At 40.7% G+C, this 24,983-nt stretch overlaps 1 protein-coding gene and 2 long non-coding RNA genes across 4 annotated transcripts; 1 reads left to right on the top strand and 2 right to left on the bottom strand.

The window, feature by feature from the left end:
• Positions 1 to 1,958: 1,958 nt before the first annotated feature.
• On the bottom strand, positions 1,959 to 6,351 carry LOC139448419 (uncharacterized). Its single transcript, XR_011652082.1, has 3 exons — positions 6,216 to 6,351; positions 5,835 to 5,918; positions 1,959 to 2,372 (listed from the first exon to the last, which is right to left on the bottom strand). It is a non-coding gene; the product is annotated as an uncharacterized lncRNA (long non-coding RNA).
• On the top strand, positions 4,162 to 8,733 carry LOC139448420 (uncharacterized). Of its 2 annotated transcripts, XR_011652084.1 has the most exons (4): positions 4,162 to 4,334; positions 6,609 to 6,722; positions 7,160 to 7,250; positions 7,926 to 8,733. It is a non-coding gene; the product is annotated as an uncharacterized lncRNA (long non-coding RNA). The 2 variants fall into 2 exon arrangements; XR_011652083.1 differs by lacking the exon at positions 4,162 to 4,334 and having other exon boundaries at positions 6,526 to 6,722.
• Positions 8,734 to 11,533: 2,800 nt separating this feature from the next.
• On the bottom strand, positions 11,534 to 18,467 carry LOC139449120 (uncharacterized). Its single transcript, XM_071230604.1, has 2 exons — positions 17,845 to 18,467; positions 11,534 to 12,674 (listed from the first exon to the last, which is right to left on the bottom strand). The coding sequence occupies exons 1-2, from the start codon at positions 18,434 to 18,436 to the stop codon at positions 11,587 to 11,589; spliced, it is 1,680 nt and encodes a 559-aa protein (XP_071086705.1). The 5' UTR covers positions 18,437 to 18,467; the 3' UTR covers positions 11,534 to 11,586.
• Between the last annotated feature and the right edge of the window lie 6,516 nt (positions 18,468 to 24,983).

Genomic DNA, 24,983 nt, shown 5'->3' with positions numbered 1-24,983 from the left:
TACCGTCTCTATTCACAGTCTCTATTAACCATCTCTATTCACTGACTCTATTTACAGTCTCTATTCACAGTCTCATATTACCGTTTCTATTCACCGTCTCTATTCACAGTCTCTATTAACCATCTCTATTCACTGACTCTATTCACCGTCTCTATTCACAGTCTCATATTACCGTCTCTATTCACTGACTCTACTAACCGTCTCTATTCACTGACTCTATTCACTGTCTCTATTCACAGTCTGTTTGCACGTTGTACGTTTGCACGTTGTCTATCTATTTATCGTCTCTATTCACTGACTCTACTAACCGTCTATATTAACCGTCTCTATTCACTGACTCTATTCATTGTCTCTATTCACAGTCTGTTTGCACGTTGCACGTTTGCACGTTGTCTATCTGTTTATCGTCTCTATTCACCGTCTCTACTAACTGTCTCTATTCACTGTCCCTATTCACGCTCTCAAATATCTGTTTCTATTGACCATCTCTATTGACCGTCTCTATTTACCGTCTCTTTTTGCCGTCTCCATTTACCGTCTACATCTCTCTATTTACCCTCTCTATTTATCGTCTCTATTTACCGTCTATATTTCTCTCTGTACCGTCTCTATTTATCGTCTCTATTTACCGTTCCAACTCACTGTCTGTATTCCCCATCTCGATTGACCGTCTCTAGTCACCGAGTGCTTGATGTGAAACAACGAAAGATCTGGCTCTTATAATTATAAAATGTACTGTTTATGTTCCAGGAACAACAGATCAGACACATATGTAAACATGTTTCCGTTCCAGGAACAACAGATCAGACACATACACAGCAAAAAAAATGCAGTTTCCGGTATCCGGATACCTGCCGGATACCACCGGACACTTACCCAAAACGCGTCCGGGTATCCGGTGGCAGAAACCTTGCCGGATACCAGATCCGTGGTATCCGGCATGGACACCTCACCTGAAAGTATGCCACCTGGAATCCGGGTATCCGGCACCGGATACCTCACCGGATACCTCAATCTGGGTGTCCAGGGATCCGGCACCGGATACCTCATTCTGAGTTTCCAAAAACATGTCACAATTTGGGGGGTGCATTTTGTTCAATTAAGTGTGAAACACCTAAAAATATATTGGAAACTAACCATGAAAATTGAACATTGCTGAAGGTATCCGGCAGGTATCCGGCAGGTATCCGGATGCAATTTTTCGAGATGTCTTTCTCCTAGTAAATAATGTTAGCCTGGGCATAGCAGATAGCTGTAGTAATATTCTGTGTTATTTTGGTTGTAAATATCCCCTTAAAGTTGAGATCTATGGGCAGGTACTTTTGGTGAAAACATTTTTCAAATTCATATATATTTCATTTTAGATGTTCAGCGTATTAAATGAAAAGCATTCAGTCCTGGTATGATGGTATCCTTACATTTCATCTTCATATTCCCAGTTTGTTCTAGCTTCTCGTGGTTGAAGCGCTCGATTCACCACATCGGTACATTGCTTGGTGTCACCCATCATGATATTGTTGGAATTTTGCTCATAAAGTGACATGACACCATATTTACTCTGACAAAACAAATGAAAGTCATTGGCTATGTGCTCACTTGGGCCTTTGTTCCTGGTGAGATTAAAAGATTATTTTGGAACTGTATCAGTACTTGTTACATCTTGACAGACGAGTTTCATTGAAGTTTGAAACAGAATATCATTAACCCAAATGGGTGCATCCACAGAAAACACCTAATAAAGTACCGGTACATAAAAACATCAATGTAATTTTTCTACTGACATGGAACTAAAAACTTCATTCAGTGAGCTGTATTAATTGTTGGAAAACATTCAGGGCATTAGTATATTTGATATATGTTAGCACCTATGTTATGAATGATCAATATCATATTTCTTTAAAGAAGCAAAACAAAAAAATTTGTTAAGATAACAGATCATATTTATTGATTTTATGACATTTCATTGGTTCAGTAACCAAAGGTGTTTGCAAGAACATTCAAAAACAGAAACAGATGCTTCAATGCCATTTTCTAAATAAACAAATCGGTCAAATCTCAGAAGAATTTCAAGGGAGAAGAATATCTAAAGTCAATTATGTTTGTGCAGTAAACCACAAAAGTCATTCAGATTTGTATAGTCAGCGTCAGTGTACACCACATAAACATAGTCTCACTGCTGTGGTATTAATTCCTTTAGACTTGATTAATGTCGTAATAAAACAACCTACAGAATCACACTGATGTGGCATTAGTCATTCAGAATCATCACTTTCTGAGGTGAACCTGCTAGTTGTTCTGGGGAGGATTATTCATCACCCTGAGAGTCCTTTGTATGACTTGTCTGATCTGGTGTCATTGTGAAATCCAGGTGCCTGAAACAATTTATAACATCTTTAAGATCTTGTTATTAAAAATATAAGAAACACACATATATTGACAAAGGGTAAAAAGTTGGTTTCTCAATGAGTAAGGTAATGACAGTTTATCAAGCAACTGTTAACCAAACCATGTTAATCAATGTAAAAAAGCCATAGCAAACAGTAAATTTTACAGAAAATACAAAATTGTAATTGATCTTCTGAAAACAATTCCTGTAGTGCCATAAGGCAGGCTCACCTGATTTTTTCTCAAATGTTTGCATTACATCAAAACATAAGGAAGGTTAAACAAGGCAATGCAAATTGCATAAAATAGGTTCTTATACATAAAACAGAACTACCGTATTTGATGTAATAAGCGCCTCGCTCTAATAAGCGCCCACGGGAATATTTGCTAATATATTGTCTCGTTAACAATCCCAAATAGCACCCTTTCCAATTGATCAATGTATACAAGACTTATTTATTTGCATATAATACACATTCGTGTGTGATATGCACCCTTAATTATGGGGAATTTCATTCTGGAAAAATATATTTGTCGTACATTAACATTTCAGGCTGCCAGCATAAAGCAGGAAATTTTGAGAGCGCCCTGGGCGCTTATTCTGTCGAATACGGTATTCATAATTATCAAAACTTTCAATCACACAAGTAATGTAAGTGATCTCAAAATATTATATAATGAGTGTGCAAGTTAGTATAGTTCCACACAGCTTTTAGCAATATTCCAGCAATATATCTGCGGGGACACCAGAAATGGGCTTTTCACACAGTACCCATGTGGGGAACAGAACCCAGTGCTTCGGAGAACGCATTACCCACTAGGCTACCAAATACAAATATCATCTCAAATACAAAAGTAAGTAACATTAGGATTTCATACAACAGATATTTTCTCCAAATATCAAGTCACTATACAACTGATTGAATTACTGATTAGAGAAGCAAGTACATATAAATGTAGCAGCTGAATCAGGCTTAATTTGAATCGTTCCTTGCTTCAGTTGCAATGGGAGCCACATTGAAAATAATTATCTCACTTATTATTGATGATTAATATCTACCATTAATTGGTAGGCCAAAATAGACACTGATACAAAAAATCAACTGAAAAGAACCACCTGAACAATCGACTAAAAACTATGTATATTACATTTGGGGGACCTTATTTCGGCTGCTGGCAATAGCATGGGCGGATACAGAGGGGGGGTTGCTGTGGTGCGCACCCCCCTTTTTATTTCGAAAATAAATCTTTATTTCTGTATAAATTTCCACCAAAGACAATAAATAGCTGTAAAAAAGCTGTATCCGCCCATGATTAGTCATGAGTAAAATCATTATCATATTTTTATCATTTATCCTATCTTTAATTAAGATTAACAATAACGGGAAAAGCTGCCAAATATATTGGTCAAGTGTAATCATAATTTAAGTAGTTCTATTTGGTTTTGGAACTTTTCAAGGGTCATTGTAAATATATGTGTATTCCTATTTGAATACTCGTTTGATTGTTATAAAGTTACACAGTATTGCATCTATCGTCTGTTTCTAAATACAGTGGAACCCATCTTTGACTTGTGTGACATAATTGAATCATACCCCAATTGAATCATACCCCAAGTGCATTGTTATGCATCTGCACAGAGTGGTCAAAGTCCTTGTCACACACATAGTTTGCTACAAGGCAGAATCCGATAAGTACAGTTGAGACATCAGGTTGTATCCAGACAAACTGTCTGATAATCTCAAGTATGGTCTTGGTAGGATCAAGGGATGTAGCTAATCCTAAATAAACATTAAACAAATGACATAATCTCTTCTACAGAACACTTGATCAAAGCCTGCCCCACCTTTGATGTTTATCATCTTGTTACGCTCACAACAGCTCATTAGCAAGATGAACTCAATGTCAACTCATGGTGGATTAGGGATTAACAGGGCAATTAGTGTCAGGTGGGTATTATCACTTGCAATTATCTGTTAATTACTTAATTGAGTAGTGACGGCTTAGTTAGTTTCCAACCACACTGACAAGTCAGTTTACAGTTTACTAGTAACATGTTTCTGTGGACCAAGGAAATGTATCTTGCCAGATACTTAAAAAGTTCTACTCATAAGTAATAAAATAATGACAGTTTTGATATGCAATTCTCCCTACAAAGACATTTAACATTTGATATACATAAACTGTCTGTTGAAACTATGATGATGCTAATATACAAGTCGCACAAAACAACTAATTCATATACTGGTACCTAGCCAAACATACATAATTTTTATACGCGTATGCACATGCTTGTACATATATACCTCTACTGGCACATCACACATACAAACAATCATTAGATGGATGTAATCGTTGAAAAAATATTTTACATACACAAACAAGTGAACAGATTCTGTAATAGCATGGTTAATATTGGGAGATGTTTAAGCATTTCCATTTTCACAGAATCGAAGGCATATCCTTTCAGGACTCAGATCAGCTTGTAGTGATTTAAATTCACATAAAAATGATTCATGTGAAATGACCTATCCCGCACGTGTGGCACCTGTTATAAAAATACCATTCATTACTTATTTGTGTGTCCAAATTATGCTATTATTAGAAATAATAGGTATTATTATACAGCATGGATATAAGAAAGCTTTATATGGAATTGTTGAAAATTATGTACAGGAAAACATTGAAATAAATCAATCAATACGTGCATTTATATCTCAGAATCTGGTAGATTTAATCAATATGGACTTCTCCTTCATTATCTAATTATAATCAGATGATTACATTATTGCTCAACTGATAGTTTGCAATAGTATAGAATTAGTATTTTATTAATAATTATTTTGTATTTGAGCATCATTTAGATAAGCCAATGAAAAAAATATATGTTTAAAACACATGTAGTAGAACATATTGCAATAGTTAAGACCCGAAAAGAAGTTATGTGTAGGATCCTCAAAATGGTATCCACAAGAGCAGGTTGTAGAATCATGTTGGTGTTTGTTGTTTAACTCTGCACTCAGCCATATTCCAGCTAAATGACGGCGGTCTGTAAATAATCAAGTCTGGACCAGACTATCCAGTGATTGACATCATGAGCATCCATCCACACAATTGGGATACAATGACATGGATCAACCAAGTCAGCGAGCCTGATCAGCCGATCCATTAAGTTATCTCTTACAACTAGCATAGGTTGATCATGTTGATGGGGACTAACTTCAACCTGGAATCCCCATGTGAGTATGTATGCGGCTGTTAGCTTTGTTTGATGTTTAACGCCACACTCAGCAATATCGCAGCTATGTGGCAGGAATCAAACCTGCATGGGTCTTCAGCACGAAGAGTGAAGGCTTCAACCACTAGGCTACCCCACCACCCAAAATTCCCCCATGATAAAGTTGTCATCATGGTTATTGTTCAGCTAGTTCAAGTGAAAATGTTCATACCCTTAAAATGTCTTATCTTCCACTTCACGATGATCTCTGATGCAAAACTTCCCTGTCATTAAAGCTGTTCTTGATTCTTCACATCTGGAAAAATATGTTGAGGCTATTAATCATCTCACAGAGTAAAGGGAGTATATGAAATAAGACAGTGAGTCACATTAGCATACAAATTATTCAGTTAAAGTAAACATATTTCTTCATTATATACATAAGCATATACTAACATATGATAGACAGGCTACTTGTTATATAAAAATATAATTATATCCTGATACATTTACTTACATGTTGGTTATGAAAGTTAATGTGTCACATGTGACAGGCTTACATGTGGTAAATTACTTTAATACGTGATCATTGTAATATTCACATATTCCTTACCTTAATGTGTCACTTCAGCTGCCAGCATTACCTCAGCTGCAATCTCAATATTTGGCCAGTTTTGACGAAATGACCGATTGTGTTCAGTGTATAAGCTGGGCCTCGTCTCTAATATAACTTGGCGCAAGTTGACGACGCGCATAGAGAGCCGGGAACCAGCTTATGTCGTGTTAAACTAGTTCCCGGCTCCCTATGCGCGTCGTCAACTTGCGCCAAACAATATTGTGATATTAGAGACGGGGGCCCAGCTTTGTGTTAACCCGGAACAAGCCAATTTACCCATATTCCCCTGCGGTCCAGGGAGCCATTTTAGAACATGGATGTAAACAAACCTCGTGTATAGATATACACCGTGATGCTTGATTACGATAAGCTTACCTCGTGTATCGATAGATTGTTCTCATTCACCTCCACCACGGAAATGCCGGCCGAAGTTCCTCTGAGCCATCCACAACGCGGAAGTCAACAGTATTTGGAAAGGCGATTGGCAGCAAATGCGGATGCCAGGTACGTAGCAGGGCTTCGTGACCTTATGATTTCCGTGCAGAGATCTTATGGAATGGATTGATTTAGATATTTTCCTGCTCTACATACTTTACTGTAAACGCCAAGGGTCCTTTTTGTAGTATTATGGTCAACTGTTTGTTATGACGACAAGGATTTGCATAAGGGGCGTAATGGATTTGTGGTCAAAACAAGATGATCCAAATTAGATCGGCTTTTTATAGATAATGAAGAAATGTACAAAGATCTAGGAACGATTATTAACTCTAAACTTTTGTGGGATGCTAATACAGACTATAATTTACAATAATGGCCACCAAAGACTTTACTTTTTTTACGCTTAACATATTTTTATAATTACACTGTTATGTCCTTGTTTTGTATAAGCTTCATAATTAAATAATATATTTCTGTAATGTGAATGCTACTTATTTTTGCAGAATGTCTGGATAAATGAATGAGTCAGTCATCTGCACAGCATCAATGGAAAAAGGGAAGCAATGAGGAACAAGAGAAGAGTAGCAGTGAGTGGTAAATATTTGAAATTATTCTGTTTGGTTCATCATGTTCATGTAGCTATTCTGCAAATATTTCTTCAGTTTGCTTGTTCTTTATCACCTGTTGGCATGGATGGCCTAATTATCAAAGGCACCACAACTTGCTGTGCATAGTTGCATCTCTTGGGCTTGACAGAAACCAATGGTCGTGGGTTTGAATCGAGGGTAGCATCATACACTTGCTTGTGGGTTTCATCAAAGTGGTAAACATGTAAGACCTGCATCACTTCGGGCTTTCTTCCCATTTCACTCATTTAACACCACATCCAACAATAGTTCAGCTAAATGACAAGGATTATAAATAATCAAATCTCAAATCTCAACTAGGCAAACCAGTTATGAGCTCGATCAAGAAGCACCGATGATGACTGTTATGGACAACATCCCACGTTATTGGGTACGATTACGAGCGATCAATGAGCCCACTTGCTACCTCATCTATTACTTTGGCTTGTATGGCAAGCATTTTTAAGAGATGTCAGTTAATGATTGTTTCAACTCATCAGCATGGAACAATATATATCTCAAATGTTTGGTATATAACAAAATTCAAAGACGATAAATTAAGTGAATTTGCTGCCTTTTATCTGTAAGTACATGTTGCAACGATTCTTTTTTATTGCTACAATCTTTATACATAATTTTGCAGAAACTGAAGTCCAGCTTGAGATACCCGGATGACTGGTTGACAGTCTGGAAGGACCCTTCCAGATATCAGAAGTGATAGGCAGACAGTGATGAGGAGAATCCTGTTATTTCAATGGGGGCCTACCAAGAAGTTATATCCCAATTGACACTGGGACACACTCACACAGGCTGGTCTGGCTAATGTGAGAAGACCAACCAATGCCAAGTCGGAGTGGGACCCTTCAAGGACGTTGAAGAAATTATTGTCTTTGGCCATGTGGTAATCACTTGAAAGGAATGATGTTTGCGACTACTTGTCTATAAATGTGGACCCAAACACCAAATAGAATGTTCACAATTCTACTAACACAATGCAACAGGGATAGAGCCGATCTGGCCTCCCCTCATCCTGGTTCCTGTTTTTCCATGGCAATATAGAAGGGAAAGGATATTTGAGGGCAAGTAACTCTGAACTGGTGAGCATGGTCTGCTTATGCTTTCAAGCGAACAGTTATCCCACTCTGTTATGAGTATTGAAGAATAGGAGGAAATTGCATACTGCATCAGGAACCATCATGTGAACAATGTTCAGTGTGTGATATAGGCATATAAATAAAAGAAATTGATAATTTGTTTGTTGTTTATGTTTCTTTAGCCAGGTGTGTAAATGGGGATTTTCCAATATTTTGCCTCACTTTGATAGCCATAGTTATCGGATGAAACCATGCATTGCTTGGACATCTTTGGAATAACACATTGATCTGCTATGTCAAAGGTCAATGTCATAGCCAGACAAAAAAATTGTTAATGGCCAAACTCTTCCTTAGGGCAGGGATAGAAGTTGGCAACAGGTCATACACTTACTTTTTATCCCCCCGGCATATAATACGGGGTGATATAGCGATCAGCCAGTCTGTCTGTCCGTCCGTCCATCCGTAATCATTTCCTTTTCCAGGGGAAGGATTCCCAAACCATTCAGTGTATTTGATCGAAACTTGGCAAATCTATCAGGCACATACTGAAGTGGTGCCTTTCGATATTTTGGGATTTTTCTAAAAAAAATTAATTTTTTTTTTTTTATGGAATGACGTTGGACATAGACTCAATTGGGGATGGGGTTCGTTTCCGGGGCAGAATTCAAAAACCATTCAGTGTATTTGATCGAAACTTGGCAAAGCTATCAGGTACATACTGAAGTGATGCCTTTTGATATTTTGGGATTTTTCTAATTTTTATTTTTTAAAATTTTTATGGAATGAAGTTGGACATAGATTCAATTGGGGATGAGGTTCGTTTCTGGGGCAGAATTCGAAAACCATTCAATGTATTTGATCGAAACTTGGCATTCATATGGATGCGACCATGGTGGATCTTTTGTGGATAAACAATGTATGCTTCTTAAAGAACTTTAAACTGTTGACTCATTACATACAGAATTGCACATTTACTAGTGGTTACTTTACAGACAGCTGCCGGGGGGTTATGTCATCTTTCTGATGACTCTTGTTCTCTAATGTGCCTTTTCCTGCAGAAGTCTAAATAACTCTTATACATATAGTTGTATATCATTGTCATATGTTTGTCAATGTTATACTGAATGAAGCAATTTACAATTGTTTTTGAAATAGTCGCAACTGATATTGAAGGTCAAATTAGCTTTCAATGTCTTTCAGTAAAAATGTTCACAGTAACTGAGGAACAGCTCTCTGTAGTGTGATGAAATCTGGTACATGTCACCCTCAGAGTGAGGCATATTGTGTTTCAAAACTTAAATGAAGCTGGTATGCTCGTAACAAGTACTTGTACCTTTACAAATAATCATATTATCATCTCACTAGGACCAAAGGCCAAAGTGAGCACACAGTCGATGAGTTTATACTTTCACTCAGAACAATCTGGAAGTCTGAACATGAAATTTAAGGGTATCATCATACATGTATTAGAACTGATGTTTGTTCATTAAACAGCTTAACATCTAAAAAGATTGAAAAAATTGTCTTCTCCAAAAGTACATGCCCATAGATCTCAACTTTAAGGGGATATTTACAACTAAAATGACACAGAATGTTACTACAGCTATCTGATATGCCCAGGCTAACATCATTTACCAGGATTAAGACATCTCGAAAAATTGCATCCGGATACCTGCCGGATACCTGCCGGATTCCTTCAGCAATGTTCAATTTTCATGGTTAGTTTCCAATATATGTTTAGGTGTTTCACACTTAATTGAACAAAATGCACCCCCAAATTGTGACATGTTTTTGGAAACTCAGAATGAGGTATCCGGTGCCGGATCCTTGGTATCCGGTGCCGGATCCTTGGACACCCAGATTGAGGTATCCGGTGAGGTATCCGGTGCCGGATACCCGGATTCCAGGTGGCATACTTTCAGGTGAGGTGTCCATGCCGGATACCACGGATCTGGTATCCGGCCTGGTATCTGCCACCGGATACCCGGACGCGTTTTGGGTAAGTGTCCGGTGGTATCCGGCAGGTATCCGGATACCGGAAACTGCATTTTTTTTGCTGTGATATGTAACACTGTTTCTGTTCCAGGAACAACAGATCAGACACATATGTGACACTCTTTCTGTTCCAGGAAAAACAGATCAGACACATATGTAACACTGTTTCTGTTCCAGGAACAACCTATCAGACACATATGTAAGACTGTTTCTGTTCTAGGAACAGATCAGACACATATGTAACACTGTTTCTGTTTCAGGAACAACAGATCAGACACATATGTAACTCTGTTTCTGTTCTAGGAACAACAGATAAGACACACATGTAACTCTGTTTCTGTTCCAGGAACAACAGATCAGACACATATGTAACACTGTTTCTGTTCCAGGAACAACAGATCAGACACATATGTGACAATTTTTCTTTTCCAGGAACACCAGATCAGACACATTTGTAACACTGTTTCTGTTCCAGGAACAACAGATCAGACACATATGTAACACTGTTTCTGTTCCAGGAACAACAGATCAGACATATGTAAAACAAATATTCAACACAGTGGAACAAATGTCATGTGATTACAAGTTTCTTGTCTTGTTTCTTGTATCCAGGATACATAGCAGTGAGATAATTCAAGGTTGCATTGTCAATTAATCAGACTACATAATGGTGAGATACTTGTATGTCAAGGCTGCAGTGTGAAATGTCCAGGTTATAAGTAAATCAAGGTTGCACTATGAGTGAGTGAGTGAGTGAGTTGGGTTTAACGCCGCTTTTAACAGTATTCCAGTTATATCGCGGCGTGTCAGCTTAATGTGGGAAGAAAGCCCGAAGTGATGCAGGTCTCAGACGTTTACCACTTCGGTGAAACCCACGAGCACGGCTATGGTGCTGACAAACCTAGAAACATAATCGGGGTGAACCGGGATTCGAACCCACGATCATAGGTTTCTGGCGTGCCTAAGGGACGCAACTCTGCACAGCGAATTGCGGCGCCTTAGACGACTGGGCCACCCGTGCCTTCTGCACTATGACTTAATCAGATTACATAATCGTGAGATACTAGTATTTCAAGGCTGCATTGTGAAATGATTACAGAGCGATAAGATAATTCAAAGTGCGTTGTCTAGTTCATAATGCAATTTTATTATTCAAGGTGGCATCCTGAATTATCCATTCTATACAGCGGTGAGATAATTAAAGGTGTGAATAGTTCAGGTGATGATCTGATTAATTAAAGTTTGAAGAGACATGATCATGTGACTGAATATGAGTAACACGTGTGCGCATGGGGTCCGGACGCTGCAGTTATAAGGTTCTTTACTCTTTGGCGATGAGGCAGCTGGTGACGGTGGTGAGGTTGCCGTAGATGTTTCAGTAGCAGTAGGAGCAGAGGCAACGACGGAGGTGTCACTGTCACTATTGGTTAGCTGCCTCGTTGTGCGTTCACCCTCGTCTCCATCACCAAACAGCCTCGTTGTCAATTCATCCTTATCCCCATCAACAAAGAGCTTCGTTGTGAGTTCACCCTTGTCCCCTTCAGGAAACAGCCTCGTTGTGAGTTCACCCATGTCCCCATCACCAAACAGCCTCGTTGTGAGTTCACCCATGTACCCTTCAGGAAACAGCCTCGTTGTGATTCCACCGTTGTCCCCTTCAGCAAACGGCCTCGTTGTGAGTTCACCCTTGTCTCCATCAGCAAACAGCCTCGTTGTGAGTTCACCCATGTCCCCTTCAGCAAACGGCCTCGTTGTGAGTTCACCCTTGTCCTCTTCAGCAAACTGCCCCGTTGTGAGTTCACCCTTGTCTCCATCAGCAAACGGCCTCGTTGTGAGTTCACCCTTGTCTCCATCAGCAAACAGCCTCGTTGTGAGTTCACCCATGTCCCCTTCAGCAAACGGCCTCGTTGTGAGTTCACCCTTGTCCTCTTCAGCAAACGGCCCCGTTGTGAGTTCACCCTTGTCTCCATCAGCAAACGACCTCGTTGTGAGTTCACCCTTGTCTCCATCAGCAAACAGCCTCGTTGTGAGTTCACCCATGTCCCCTTCAGCAAACGGCCTCGTTGTGATTCCACCCTTGTCCTCTTCAGCAAACGGCCTCGTTGTGAGTTCACCCTTGTCTCCATCAGCAAACAGCCTCGTTGTGAGTTCACCCTTGTCCTCTTCAGCAAACGGCCTCGTTGTGAGTTCACCCTTGTCCCCTTCAGCAAACGGCCTCGTTGTGAGTTCACCCTTGTCTCCATCAGCAAACAGCCTCGTTGTCCCTTCAGCAGTCACAGGATCGGGAGAAACGCCGTCATAACCTGTAACAATTATTGAGATGATTCCTGACAACTGCAAATAATATTTATAAAGCACATGGTCATGTGTACATGTAACACTTTCGATGCATTTGTGCTCAAAGTGAATTGTTTTGTATATTTGTACCTCAGAACAGCAGCAGAACAAGAGTTTCGGTTAATGCGGTACATAAATACGAATTTGACGACAAGATTCTTTCAGTTCAATCCGAATAATGCAGATATTTGTTAAGTTTAGGTCATTTAGATTCCACAGTTAGACCTATACCATACAGTGATCAGATTAGATTTATAAAACTTAAATTATTACACAGATTTTTCAACAAGTGTTTAGGAAGTGGCCTAATTTGAAGCACAAGAAGTTGAACCAATATTTCTTAGCTTGACTACAATATGTGAATATGTCACGTGAGTAGATAATAAGTAAGAAGTATCCATCCACACATCCACATTTGATGACGTCACAAGTGCACCTAGTAACCCCACGTGACTGATGACGTCACATAACCTTGACCTTGGGGGGAGGGGGGGGTGTTGTCAACGTCATTGCCTGATTAATATGCAGAATAACTCATTAATATGCAAATGTATGCATGACGTCACAGGTCAATTAGGTTAATAAAGGGTCAACTGACCAGATGCAATCATGCAATGAATGACGTGACCATTTGTTAACCGTGGAACACGGGATAGTAATGAATGTCCCTATATGGACATGATACTACGACCGGGGGTTGGGTTGGGTCTTGACTCACGCGGAATGGAATGTCATTGTGAGACCATTTTAGTGCGAGAACATGTGGTAAACATTTGAACCTTTTGCGTTGAAGACATTTCTCTGTGGGCATTCGGTAGCGGGCTATGTGTGGTAATATTAAAAAGCCAAGGTACAGGTTCATGTAGAAAGATCTCCCGATATTCAATTACGTAAATAAAGGGTCAACTGACCGGATGCAATCATGCAATTAATTACTTGACCATTCGTTAAACGTAGAACAACACGTGTCTAAAAAACAAGATGGCGGACGTTGCCATGAACGTGTCACGTGTCCTCGGTTTGAATCTCGCGCCTGACCTACGAGTCAGTTCTATACACACCATTGCTACTATACACACCATTGCTACTATACACACCATTGCTACTATACACACCATTGCTACTATACGTCACCATTGCTACTATACACACCATTGCTACTATACGTCGCCATTGCTACTATACACACCATTGCTATAATTCACACCATTGCTACTATACGTCACCTTTGCTACTATACGTCACCATTGCTACTATACACACCATTGCTACTATACACACCATTGCTACTATACGTCACCATTGCTACTATACGTCACCATTGCTACTATACACACCATTGCTAGTATACACACCATTGCTACTATACACACCATTGCTACTATACACACCATTGCTACTATACACACCATTGCTACTATACGGCACCATTGCTACTATACGGCACCATTGCTACTATACACATCATTGCTACTATACTCACCATTGCTACTATACACACCATTGCTACAATTCACACCATTGCTACTATACACACCATTGCTACTATACACACCATTACTACTATACACACCATTGCTACTATACACACCATTGCTACTATACGTCACCATTTCTACTATACGTCACCATTGCTACTATACGTCACCATTGCTACTATACACACTATTGCTACTATACACACCATTGCTACTATACGGCACCATTTCTACTATACGTCACCATTGCTACTATACGTCACCATTGCTACTATACACACTATTGCTACTATACACACCATTGCTACTATACGGCACCACTGCTACTATACGTCACCATTGCTACTATACACACCATTGCTACTATACGTCACCATTGCTACTATACACACCATTGCTACTATACACACCATTGCTACTATACGTCACCATTGCTACTATACGGCACCATTGCTACTATACACACCATTGCTACTATACACACCATTGCTACTATACACACCATTGCTACTATACGTCACCATTGCTACTATACACACCATTATTACTATACACACCATTGCTACTATACACACCATTGCTACTATACGTCACCATTGCTACTATACGTCACCATTGCTACTATACACACCATTGCTACTATACACACCATTGCTACTATACGTCACCATTGCTACTATACACACCATTGCTACTATACACACCATTGCTACTATACGTCACCATTGCTACTATACGTCGCCATTGCTACTATACGTCACCATTGCTACTATACACACCATTGCTACTATATACACCATTGCTACTATACACACCATTGCTACTATACGTCACGAGGGCAACTTTACCTTTCTTTAGTTGTTAATTAAAAATTCGTTTCCGAAGCAAAGCGACCCGATCTACGTCATAAATTAATTCATAGACTAAACTGAGGGCCAAAGGAAACGTTACCAACATTAACTGATTTGCCACTTTGAAACAAAGATGCCAACCTGTTAAAAAATAGTAAAGAACGCATCTCACGAATACAGCCTTCATGTTCTCTGTCGTTCTTTGCACGTGCTTTGCGGTCACGACCCCGCAGGATGACCGCTTTTTACAGGTATTTCATCTGAGGAACAGATTTCTTACAGTGACGTCATCAGCTGCCAACAGCTTAGGACATCCAGTCAGAAGACAAACAGTGACCAGACGACTACGACATTATGGTCTCCGGACTTATCGCCCTTTGAAGGGCATGACCTTGACCCGTCAAAATCGACGTGCCAGATTGACGTGGTGCAGGCAAATTCAGCGATGGCAACAAAGGGAATGGCGGCGAGTGCTGTTTAGTGACGACGTGGTGAACGTACGGCTCCTTGTAGTGTCCAGAAGGTGGAACCTTACGGGGGCGGAAGTGTGATGGTCTGGGGCGGCATTTGCGGGGACGAGAAGACGGAACTTGTCTTCATCAAAGGCAATCTGACAGCACAACGCTACACTGACAATATCTTACGGCCAGTGGTTCTTCCTTTCATCCAGCGTCAACAACGGACGGTGTTCCAACAAGATAACGCCACACCCAATAAAGCCCGTATTACTAGAGACTACATCAACGCCAACGACGTGACTGTCCTGCCGTTACCAGCTCGATCACCAGATCTGTCACCCATAGAACATCTCTGGGACCAGCTGGGGCGTCGTCTTCGGAAACGTCAACATCCTCCCTTCACGAGACAAGCGTTCCGTGAGGAATGGTGAGGTGAGGTGAAATTGGGTTTAACGTCGCGTCCAAGATTATTGCACTTATATAGCGACGTGCATGCACGTGTATGTGTGTGTGTGGCTGCTTGTACTAGTCCGGACTGATGCCGATTTATAGTGCTAGCTCACTGAGATACCATGCCGCAGTTTAACATGAATACCCCACTCAGACACAGTATACTGACTCCGAGCCGACCAGTCCTTGTTTTAGCCCCTTAATGCCGAGCGCCAGACAGGGTAACAACAAGTACAATCTTTTAACGTCTTTTTGTATGACGCGGCCCGGGATCGAACCCTGGACCTTCCGCTCTCCGGGCGGACGCTCTACCACAAGACCACGGAGGCGGTCTCCGTGAGGAATGGAATCGGATACCTGCAGTCGATGTGAGGACGCTTGTCTACTCAGTTCGACGCCGCATTCGAAGATGCATTGCCGCTCATGGAGGTCATGTCCCGTATTGAACGGTGTGTGCCGTCGTCACCTTAAAGTTGTAACCAATGTTGTTGATCGAATACTGGACGAATGACCCAATGTCAAGAAATGTCTCTGATGGAGGTCAAGGACTTTGTTGTTGAATCAGCAAATTCGAATTTTACTGTTGTGAATGATGAATTTCTACAATACAATTGTTATTACTGCTTCAAATTGTGTTGGTCATATTTTATCCTAGAAATATCGTTGGTAACGTTTCTTTTGGCCGTCAGTTTAGATTCTAGTACCAAGTGTGTAAATCTTTTTAAAATGTCATAAAGTAACTTACACAATTATTGATAGACATTTTTTATAATTAATATATTTTATTTCGTCCGCCCGCACTCTTGTTAGTTGAGGCTTTTGGGGAGAAACACATACAAGAAATATGGATGGCCTTATGCAAATGACACTTGGTATGCCAATCAACGGGGACTCTGGGTCACTGTATGGGACCCGCCAAAGTTTCACGGATCTCGAGACTTCGGCATGAGGCGCCTCGGACAAGTAAGACTTTGCCAAAACACATTGCTGCTGGGCAATGAAAACGTGTGACGGAAACGACAAAAACTATTTTCATCACTTGACAATATTCCAGACCATCACCAGGTTTTTTTACATCCAGAATCCAGATGAAAGCAAGACGAACACAACGGAAAAAAACACTGTTGACATCACCGATTGCCGTATATATTTTTAGAAATGCTATTCATAAACTGCAGATATACCGTACACCACTGGATTACGATTGGTGCGGTGACATAGTGTATGTTTCTTTGTTAAATTACACTGCTCTTATTCATCACGACAACGCTTGATGGATATCTATATTTATAACCATTCAAACTTACGTCCTTGTTGTCAAACGGCCCACGCCCCATTAACCAATGACATTCATGTTTTATCATGACGTCATATTGACCCGTCAGATGACTCGTATAAGCTCCGCCCACTAGAGTGCAGTAGTTCCTACCGCAGATTGGGCTTTAACTTGAATCAGTGAAAACATGATGTAACGTTTTGCGGCGATGTGCTTGTCTTGTGTCTGCATTTGTATGATGTAACGTTTTGGGTAATTTTCAGAGCTTAACCACGGCTAGTAAAAACATGATGTAACGGTTTTTTTATGATACACGGGGCTTGTCTTGAGTCTATTAATACATGATGTAACGTTTGTGTGATGCACTGTGCTTGTCTTGTGTCTATATATATATGAAGTAACGTTTGTGTAGTGCACTGTGCTTGTCGTGTGTCTATATATATATATGGAGTAACGTTTGTGTGATGCACTGTGCTTGTCTTGTGTCTATATATATATGGAGTAACGTTTGTGTGATGCACTCTGCTTGTCTTGTGTCTCTATTAATACTTGATGTAACGTTTGTATGATGCACAGTGTTTGTTTGTGTTTCCGCCTTTAGTGGGGAAGTATTAATCTCAAACCTTTCCTTGCTGTTGTTTTGTCTGCCTTCACCTCCCAGGGTTTACAGCTGCCACCTATGCCGGAGTTGTCTCCCCTCATCAAGGGCGATGCCGTGCACCGGATGTCGTCTTTTGTCAGGTTGACGGCAGCCATGTCCACAACCACCGAGTCAACCTCCACACCATACATGTCAGCACGTGCAACGATCAAGGTCACAGTGTGCTGTCCAGGGTCAAGTTGGCTCCTCTCTCCGACTTGACCTGACACAAGAAATTCATCCCAATATGCGCCGCTGTTGGATCTTTCAAGGGTTGTAATCACTCCGACTGATATTCCATCAAGCTGTAACGATATGACGTCACTTCCGCCATCGTTCGAATGCATGAAATCACGGATAGAAACATTTCGTGGCTGATCTATACAAAAGCTGATATTGAGGTATTCCCCTGCAAACATCCACACCACTCGGTTGCCGGACGCATTAGCTCGATGATGGATGCGGCACGGTTTCACGTGACTAGCCACTTGCTCAAGCTCAAAAACAAACTCTGACGAAGATGCTTCCAGCGCAGACATGAGAACCAACGTTAACATCACCGCGCTGTAGTTCATGGTGGAGAGTGGAGAGGCCAGTCTCAACAGACGCAAGACACCAATAACTACTGATACATCTGCGGGTCACGTGTCATTAGCCACCGACAGGATCGTCTCATAACGATTAATTGAACTTCCGACATTCTTCTTGGATTTTCATGGCGGACGTTAATCTGCTTGTCGTGAGAGGGTACAAGGATCATACAAGGGCACAATGATTGTCTGTCAAAGATTTAGTCCTGACATCGTGATAGAGAATCATTACTGACACCAATGCATTACTGACAAATGGACAGCGAAATGTTGATATCACCAAATATGTCATTACGTATATGCAGAATGTCTGTACGTCACCATCTTAACCTCCGACCTTTGGCAGGATGAACACTACCGGCCTGGGACCTGAGTATATCCCCCGAAACTCACAACTATCTTAGCTGTGTACACACTATAACACCACGTGCAGCAAGTCACTTCTCACTATTGTGTTAGCTGTGTATACACTATAACACCACGTGTAGCAAGGTGCTTCTCACTACTGTGTTAGCTGTGTATACACTATAACACCACGTGCAGCAAGTCACTTCTCACTACTGTGTTAGCTGTGTATACACTATAACACCACGTGTAGCAAGTCACTTCTCACTACTGTGTTAGCTGTGTATACACTATAACACCACGTGCAGCAAGTTGCTTCTCACTACTGTGTTAGCTGTGTATACACTATAACACCACGTGCAGCAAGGTGCTTCTCACTACTGTGTTAGCTGTGTATACACTATAACACCACGTGCAGCAAGGTGCTTCTCACTACTGTGTTAGCTCTGTATACACTATAACACCACGTGCAGCAAGGTGCTTCTCACTACTGTGTTAGCTGTGTACACACTATAACACCACGTGCAGCAAGGTGCTTCTCACTATTGTGTTAGCTGTGTATACACTATAACACCACGTGGAGCAAGGCGCTTCTCACTACTGTGTTAGCTCTGTATGCACTATAACACCACGTGCAGCGAGTCACTTCTCACTATTGTGTTAGCTGTGTATACACTATAACACCACGTGGAGCAAGGCACTTCTCACTATTGTGTTAGCTGTGTATGCACTATAACACCACGTGGAGCAAGGCGCTTCTCACTACTGTGTTAGCTCTGTATACACTATAACACCACGTGCAGCAAGGTGCTTCTCACTATTGTGTTAGGTGTGTATACACTATTACACAACGTGCAGCAAGTTGCTTCTCACTACTGTGTTAGCTGCGTATACACTATAACTCCACGTGCAGCAAGTCACTTCTCGCTTCTGTGTTAGCTGTGTATACACTATAACACAAAGCGCAGCAAGTCAATTCTCACTACTGTGCTAGGTGTGTTTGCAAAATAAAACCACGTGCAGGAAGTCACTTCTCGCTACTGTGTTAGCTGTGTATACGCTATAACACCGCGTGCAGCAAGTCAATTCTCACTACTGTGTTAAATGTGTATACACTATAACACCACGTGCAGGAAGTCACTTCTTGCTACTGTGTTAAGTGTGTATAGACTATAACTCCACGTGCAGCAAGTCGCTTCTCATTACTGTTTTAGGTGAGTATACACTATTTATAACTCCACGTGCAGCAAATCACTTCTCACTACTATATTAACTGTGTATACAATATAACACCACATGCAGAAAGTCAATTCTCGATACAGTGTTAGCTGTGTACACACTATAACACATTGTGCAGCAAGTCAATTCTCAATATTGTCTTAGCTGTCTATACACTATAACGCCACGTGCAGCACTATAACACAACGTGCGGCAAGTCAATTCTCACTACTCTGTTAAATGTGTATACACTATAACACCACGTGCAGCAAGTCACATCTCGCTACTACATTAGCTGTGTATACACTATAACACCACGTGGAGCAAGGCGCTTCTCACTACTGTGTTAGCTGTGTATACACTATAAAACCACGTGCAGCAAGTCAATTCTCACTACTGTGTTAGGTGTGTATACACTTTAACACCACGTGCAGCAAGTCACTTCTTGCTACTGTGTTAAGTGTGTATAGACTATAACTCCACGTGCAGCAAGTCGCTTCTCATTACTGTTTTAGGTGAGTATACACTATTTATAACTCCACGTGCAGCAAGTCACTTCTCACTACTATATTAACTGTGTATACAATATAACACCACATGCAGAAAGTCAATTCTCGATACAGTGTTAGCTGTGTACACACTATAACACATTGTGCAGCAAGTCAATTCTCACTATTGTCTTAGCTGTCTATACACTATAACGCCACGTGCAGCAAATCAATTCTCACAACTGTCTTAACTGTCTATACACTATAACACAACGTACGGCAAGTCAATTCTCACTACTCTGTTAAATGTGTATACACTATAACACCACGTGCAGGAAGACACTTCTCGCTACTGTGTAAGATGTGTACACACTATAACACCACTTGCAGCAAATCAGTTTTCACTACTGTGTTAGGTGTGTATACACTATAACATGGCGTGCAGGAAGTGACTTCTCACAACTGTGTTAGGTATGTATACACTATAACACATCGTGCAGTGTATACACTATAACACCACGTGCAACAAGTCACTTCTCACTGCCATTTTAGCTGTGTATACACTTTAACACCACGTGCAGCAAGTCACTTCTCGCTACTGTGTTAGGTGTGTATTGAATATAACTCCACGTGCAGGAAGTGACTTCTCACTACTGTGTTAGCTGTGTATAAACTATAACACCACGTGCAGCTAGTCACTTCTCATTACTGTGTTAGCTGTGTATGCACTATAACACCACGTGCAACAAGTCACTTCTCACTGCCATTTTAGCTGTGTATACACTTTAACTCCACGTGCAGCAAGGCACTTCTCACTACTGTGTTAGGTGTGTATAGACTATAACTCCACGTGCAGCAAGTCACTTCTCGCTACTGTGTTAGCTGTGTATACACTATAACACAACGTGCAGCAAGTCAATTCTCAAGTCTGTGTTAGCTGTGTACACCCTATAACACATTGTGCAGCAAGTCAATTCTAACTACTGTGTTAAATGTGAACACACTATAACACATTGTGCAGCAAGTCACTTCTCACTACTGTGTTAAATGTGTATACACTATAACACCACGTTCAGCAAGTCACTTCTCGCTACTCTGTTATGTGTGTACACAATGTAACACCACCTGCAAAAAGGCACTTCTCGCTAATGTGATAGATGTGTACACACTATAACACCACTTGCAGCAAATCAGTTCTCACAACTGTGTTAGGTGTGTATACACTATAACACGGCGTGCAGAAAGTGACTTCTCCCTACTGTGTTAGGTGTGTATACACTATAACACCGCGTGGAGCAAGTCACTTCTCACTACTGTGTTAGGTGTGTATACACTATAACACATTGTGCAGCAAGTCACTTCTCACTACTGTGTTAAATGTGTATACACTATAACACCACGTTCAGCAAGTCACTTCTCGCTACTCTGTTATGTGTGTACACAATGTAACACCACCTGCAAAAAGGCACTTCTCGCTAATGTGATAGATGTGTACACACTATAACACCACTTGCAGCAAATCAGTTCTCACAACTGTGTTAGGTGTGTATACACTATAACACGGCGTGCAGAAAGTGACTTCTCCCTACTGTGTTAGGTGTGTATACACTATAACACCGCGTGGAGCAAGTCACTTCTCACTACTGTGTTAGGTGTGTATACACTATAACACATTGTGCAGCAAGTCACTTCTCACTACTGTGTTAAATGTGTATACACTATAACACCACGTTCAGCAAGTCACTTCTCGCTACTCTGTTATGTGTGTACACAATGTAACACCACCTGCAAAAAGGCACTTCTCGCTAATGTGATAGATGTGTACACACTATAACACCACTTGCAGCAAATCAGTTCTCACAACTGTGTTAGGTGTGTATACACTATAACACGGCGTGCAGAAAGTGACTTCTCCCTACTGTGTTAGGTGTGTATACACTATAACACCGCGTGGAGCAAGTCACTTCTCACTACTGTGTTAGGTGTGTATACACTATAACACCACGTGCAGAAAGTGACTTCTCCCTACTGTGTTAGGTGTGTATACACTATAACACGGCGTGCAGAAAGTGACTTCTCCCTACTGTGTTAGGTGTGTATACACTATAACACCGCGTGGAGCAAGTCACTTCTCCCTACTGTGTTAGGTGTGTATACACTATAACACCACGTGCAGAAAGTGACTTCTCCCTACTGTGTTAGGTGTGTATACACTATAACACGGCGTGCAGAAAGTGACTTCTCCCTACTGTGTTAGGTGTGTATACACTATAACACCGCGTGGAGCAAGTCACTTCTCACTACTGTGTTAGGTGTTTATAGACTATAACACCACATGCAGCAAGTCACTTCTCGCTGCTGTGTTAGCTGTGTATACACTATAACACCACGTTCAGCATGTCAATTTTCACTACTGTGTTAGGTGTGTATACACCATATCACCACGTGCAGCAATTAACTTCTCGCTACTGTGTTAGGTGTGTACTGAATATAACTCCACGTGCAGGAAGTGACTTCTCACTACTGTGTTAGGTGTGTATAAACTATAACACCGCGTGCAGCTAGTCACTTCTCATTACTGTGTTAAGTGTGCATGCACTATAATACAACGTGCAGCAAGGCGCTTCTCACTACTGTGTTAGGTGTGTATAGACTATGACACAACGTGCAGCAAGTCACTTCTCATTACTGTGTTAGGTGTGTATACACTATAACACCACATGCAACAAGTCACTTCTCACTGCTGTGTTAGCTGTGTATACACTTTAACTCCACGTGCATCAAGGCGCTTCTCACTACTGTGTTAGGTGTGTATAGACTATAACTCCACGTGCAGGAAGTGACTTCTTACTACTGTGTTAGGTGTGTATGCACTATAACACCACGTGCAGCAAGTCACTTCTCACTACTGTGTTAAATAGAGGATTCATCACGAGTGTTTTTTAATATGGGAAATATCAACCGAGTCTTAGTTAATGGGTATTTGCCGAGCCTTTGGCGAGGCAAATACCGATTAACGGGACGAGGTTGATATTTCCCATATTAAAAAATACTCGTGATGAATTCTATTTATCATTTTTGCTTCACTGTTAAGGAATAATTGGATTAACAATAACATCAGCAAGTTGTCGAAATCTTTCGTATAGATCGTGCGTAGTGATACATGTTTTCTATATCCGTGTAAACCAAAATAAACAACCTCTTAACTCCTTTATGTCATATTCCTTCACTGAGAAAAAAAAGTACCATCAACCTGTAACCTGTAATATCCATTTATCAACACGGATATCATTGTAGCTCTTCCCCTTTGATCTATTAAAACATTGTCGCCAACATCAAAGGTATCCATGTTGTTTGTAAACACCTACTCACGTGCACCGGCGACAAAAGTCCCACTTCCGGTTATCTAATTTGCATATCTAATTTGCATACTTATGTCATTGGGGTATGACATACATGTTTTTATGTCATAAGCTTATGTCATGGATAAATGCTTTAGTTAAATGATAAATGTGTATACACTATAACACCACGTACAGCAAGTCACATCTCGCTACTGTGTTAAATGTGTACACACTAAAACACCACTTGCAGCAAATCACTTCTCACAACTGTGTTAAATGTGTATACACTTTAACACCACGTACAGCAAGTCACTTCTACCTACTGTGTTAGGTGTGTATACGCTATAACACAACGTGCAGGAAGTCACTTCTCAATACTGTGTTCGCTGTGTATACACTACTACACAACGTTCAGCAAGTCACATCTCAATGTTGTGTTAGCTGTGTATGCACTATAACACCACGTGCAGGAAGTCACTTCTCACAACTGTGTTAGGTGTGTATACACTATAACTCAACGTGCAGTAGGTCACTTCTCAATACTGTGTTCGCTGTGTATACACTATAACACCACGTGCAGGAAGTCACTTCTCACAACTGTGTTAGGTGTGTATGCACTAGAACACAACGTGCAGTAAGTCAATTCTCACTACTGTGTTAGGTGTGTATACACTATAACACCACGTGCAGGAAGTCACTTCCCACAACTGTGTTAGCTGTGTATGCACTAGAACACATTGTGCAGCAAGTCAATTCTCACTACTGTGTTAGGTGTGTATACACTATCACTCTACCTGCAACAAGTCACTTCTAACTACTGTGTTAGCTGTGTATAACCAAGTGCAGCAAATCTTTTCTCACTACTGTGTTAGCTGTGTATACACTATAACACCACCTGCAAAAAGTCACTTCTCACTAATATGTTAGCTGTGTATACACTATCACTCTACCTGCAACAAGTCACTTCTAACTACTGTGTTAGCTGTGTATAACCACGTGCAGCAAATCTTTTCTCACTACTGCGTTAGCTGTGTATACACTATAACACCACGTGCAGGAAGTCACTTCTCACTACTGTGTTAGCTACGAAAACACTATAACACCGCTTGCGGCAAATCACTTCTCACTACTATCTTA

Source organism: Haliotis cracherodii, unplaced genomic scaffold (assembly GCF_022045235.1).
Source record: "Haliotis cracherodii isolate W230 unplaced genomic scaffold, xgHalCrac1.p SCAF_7, whole genome shotgun sequence".
NCBI lineage: Eukaryota > Metazoa > Mollusca > Gastropoda > Lepetellida > Haliotidae > Haliotis > Haliotis cracherodii.
The sequence above is the reverse complement of the archived record's forward strand: the minus strand, read 5'-3'. Positions and strand labels throughout refer to the sequence as shown.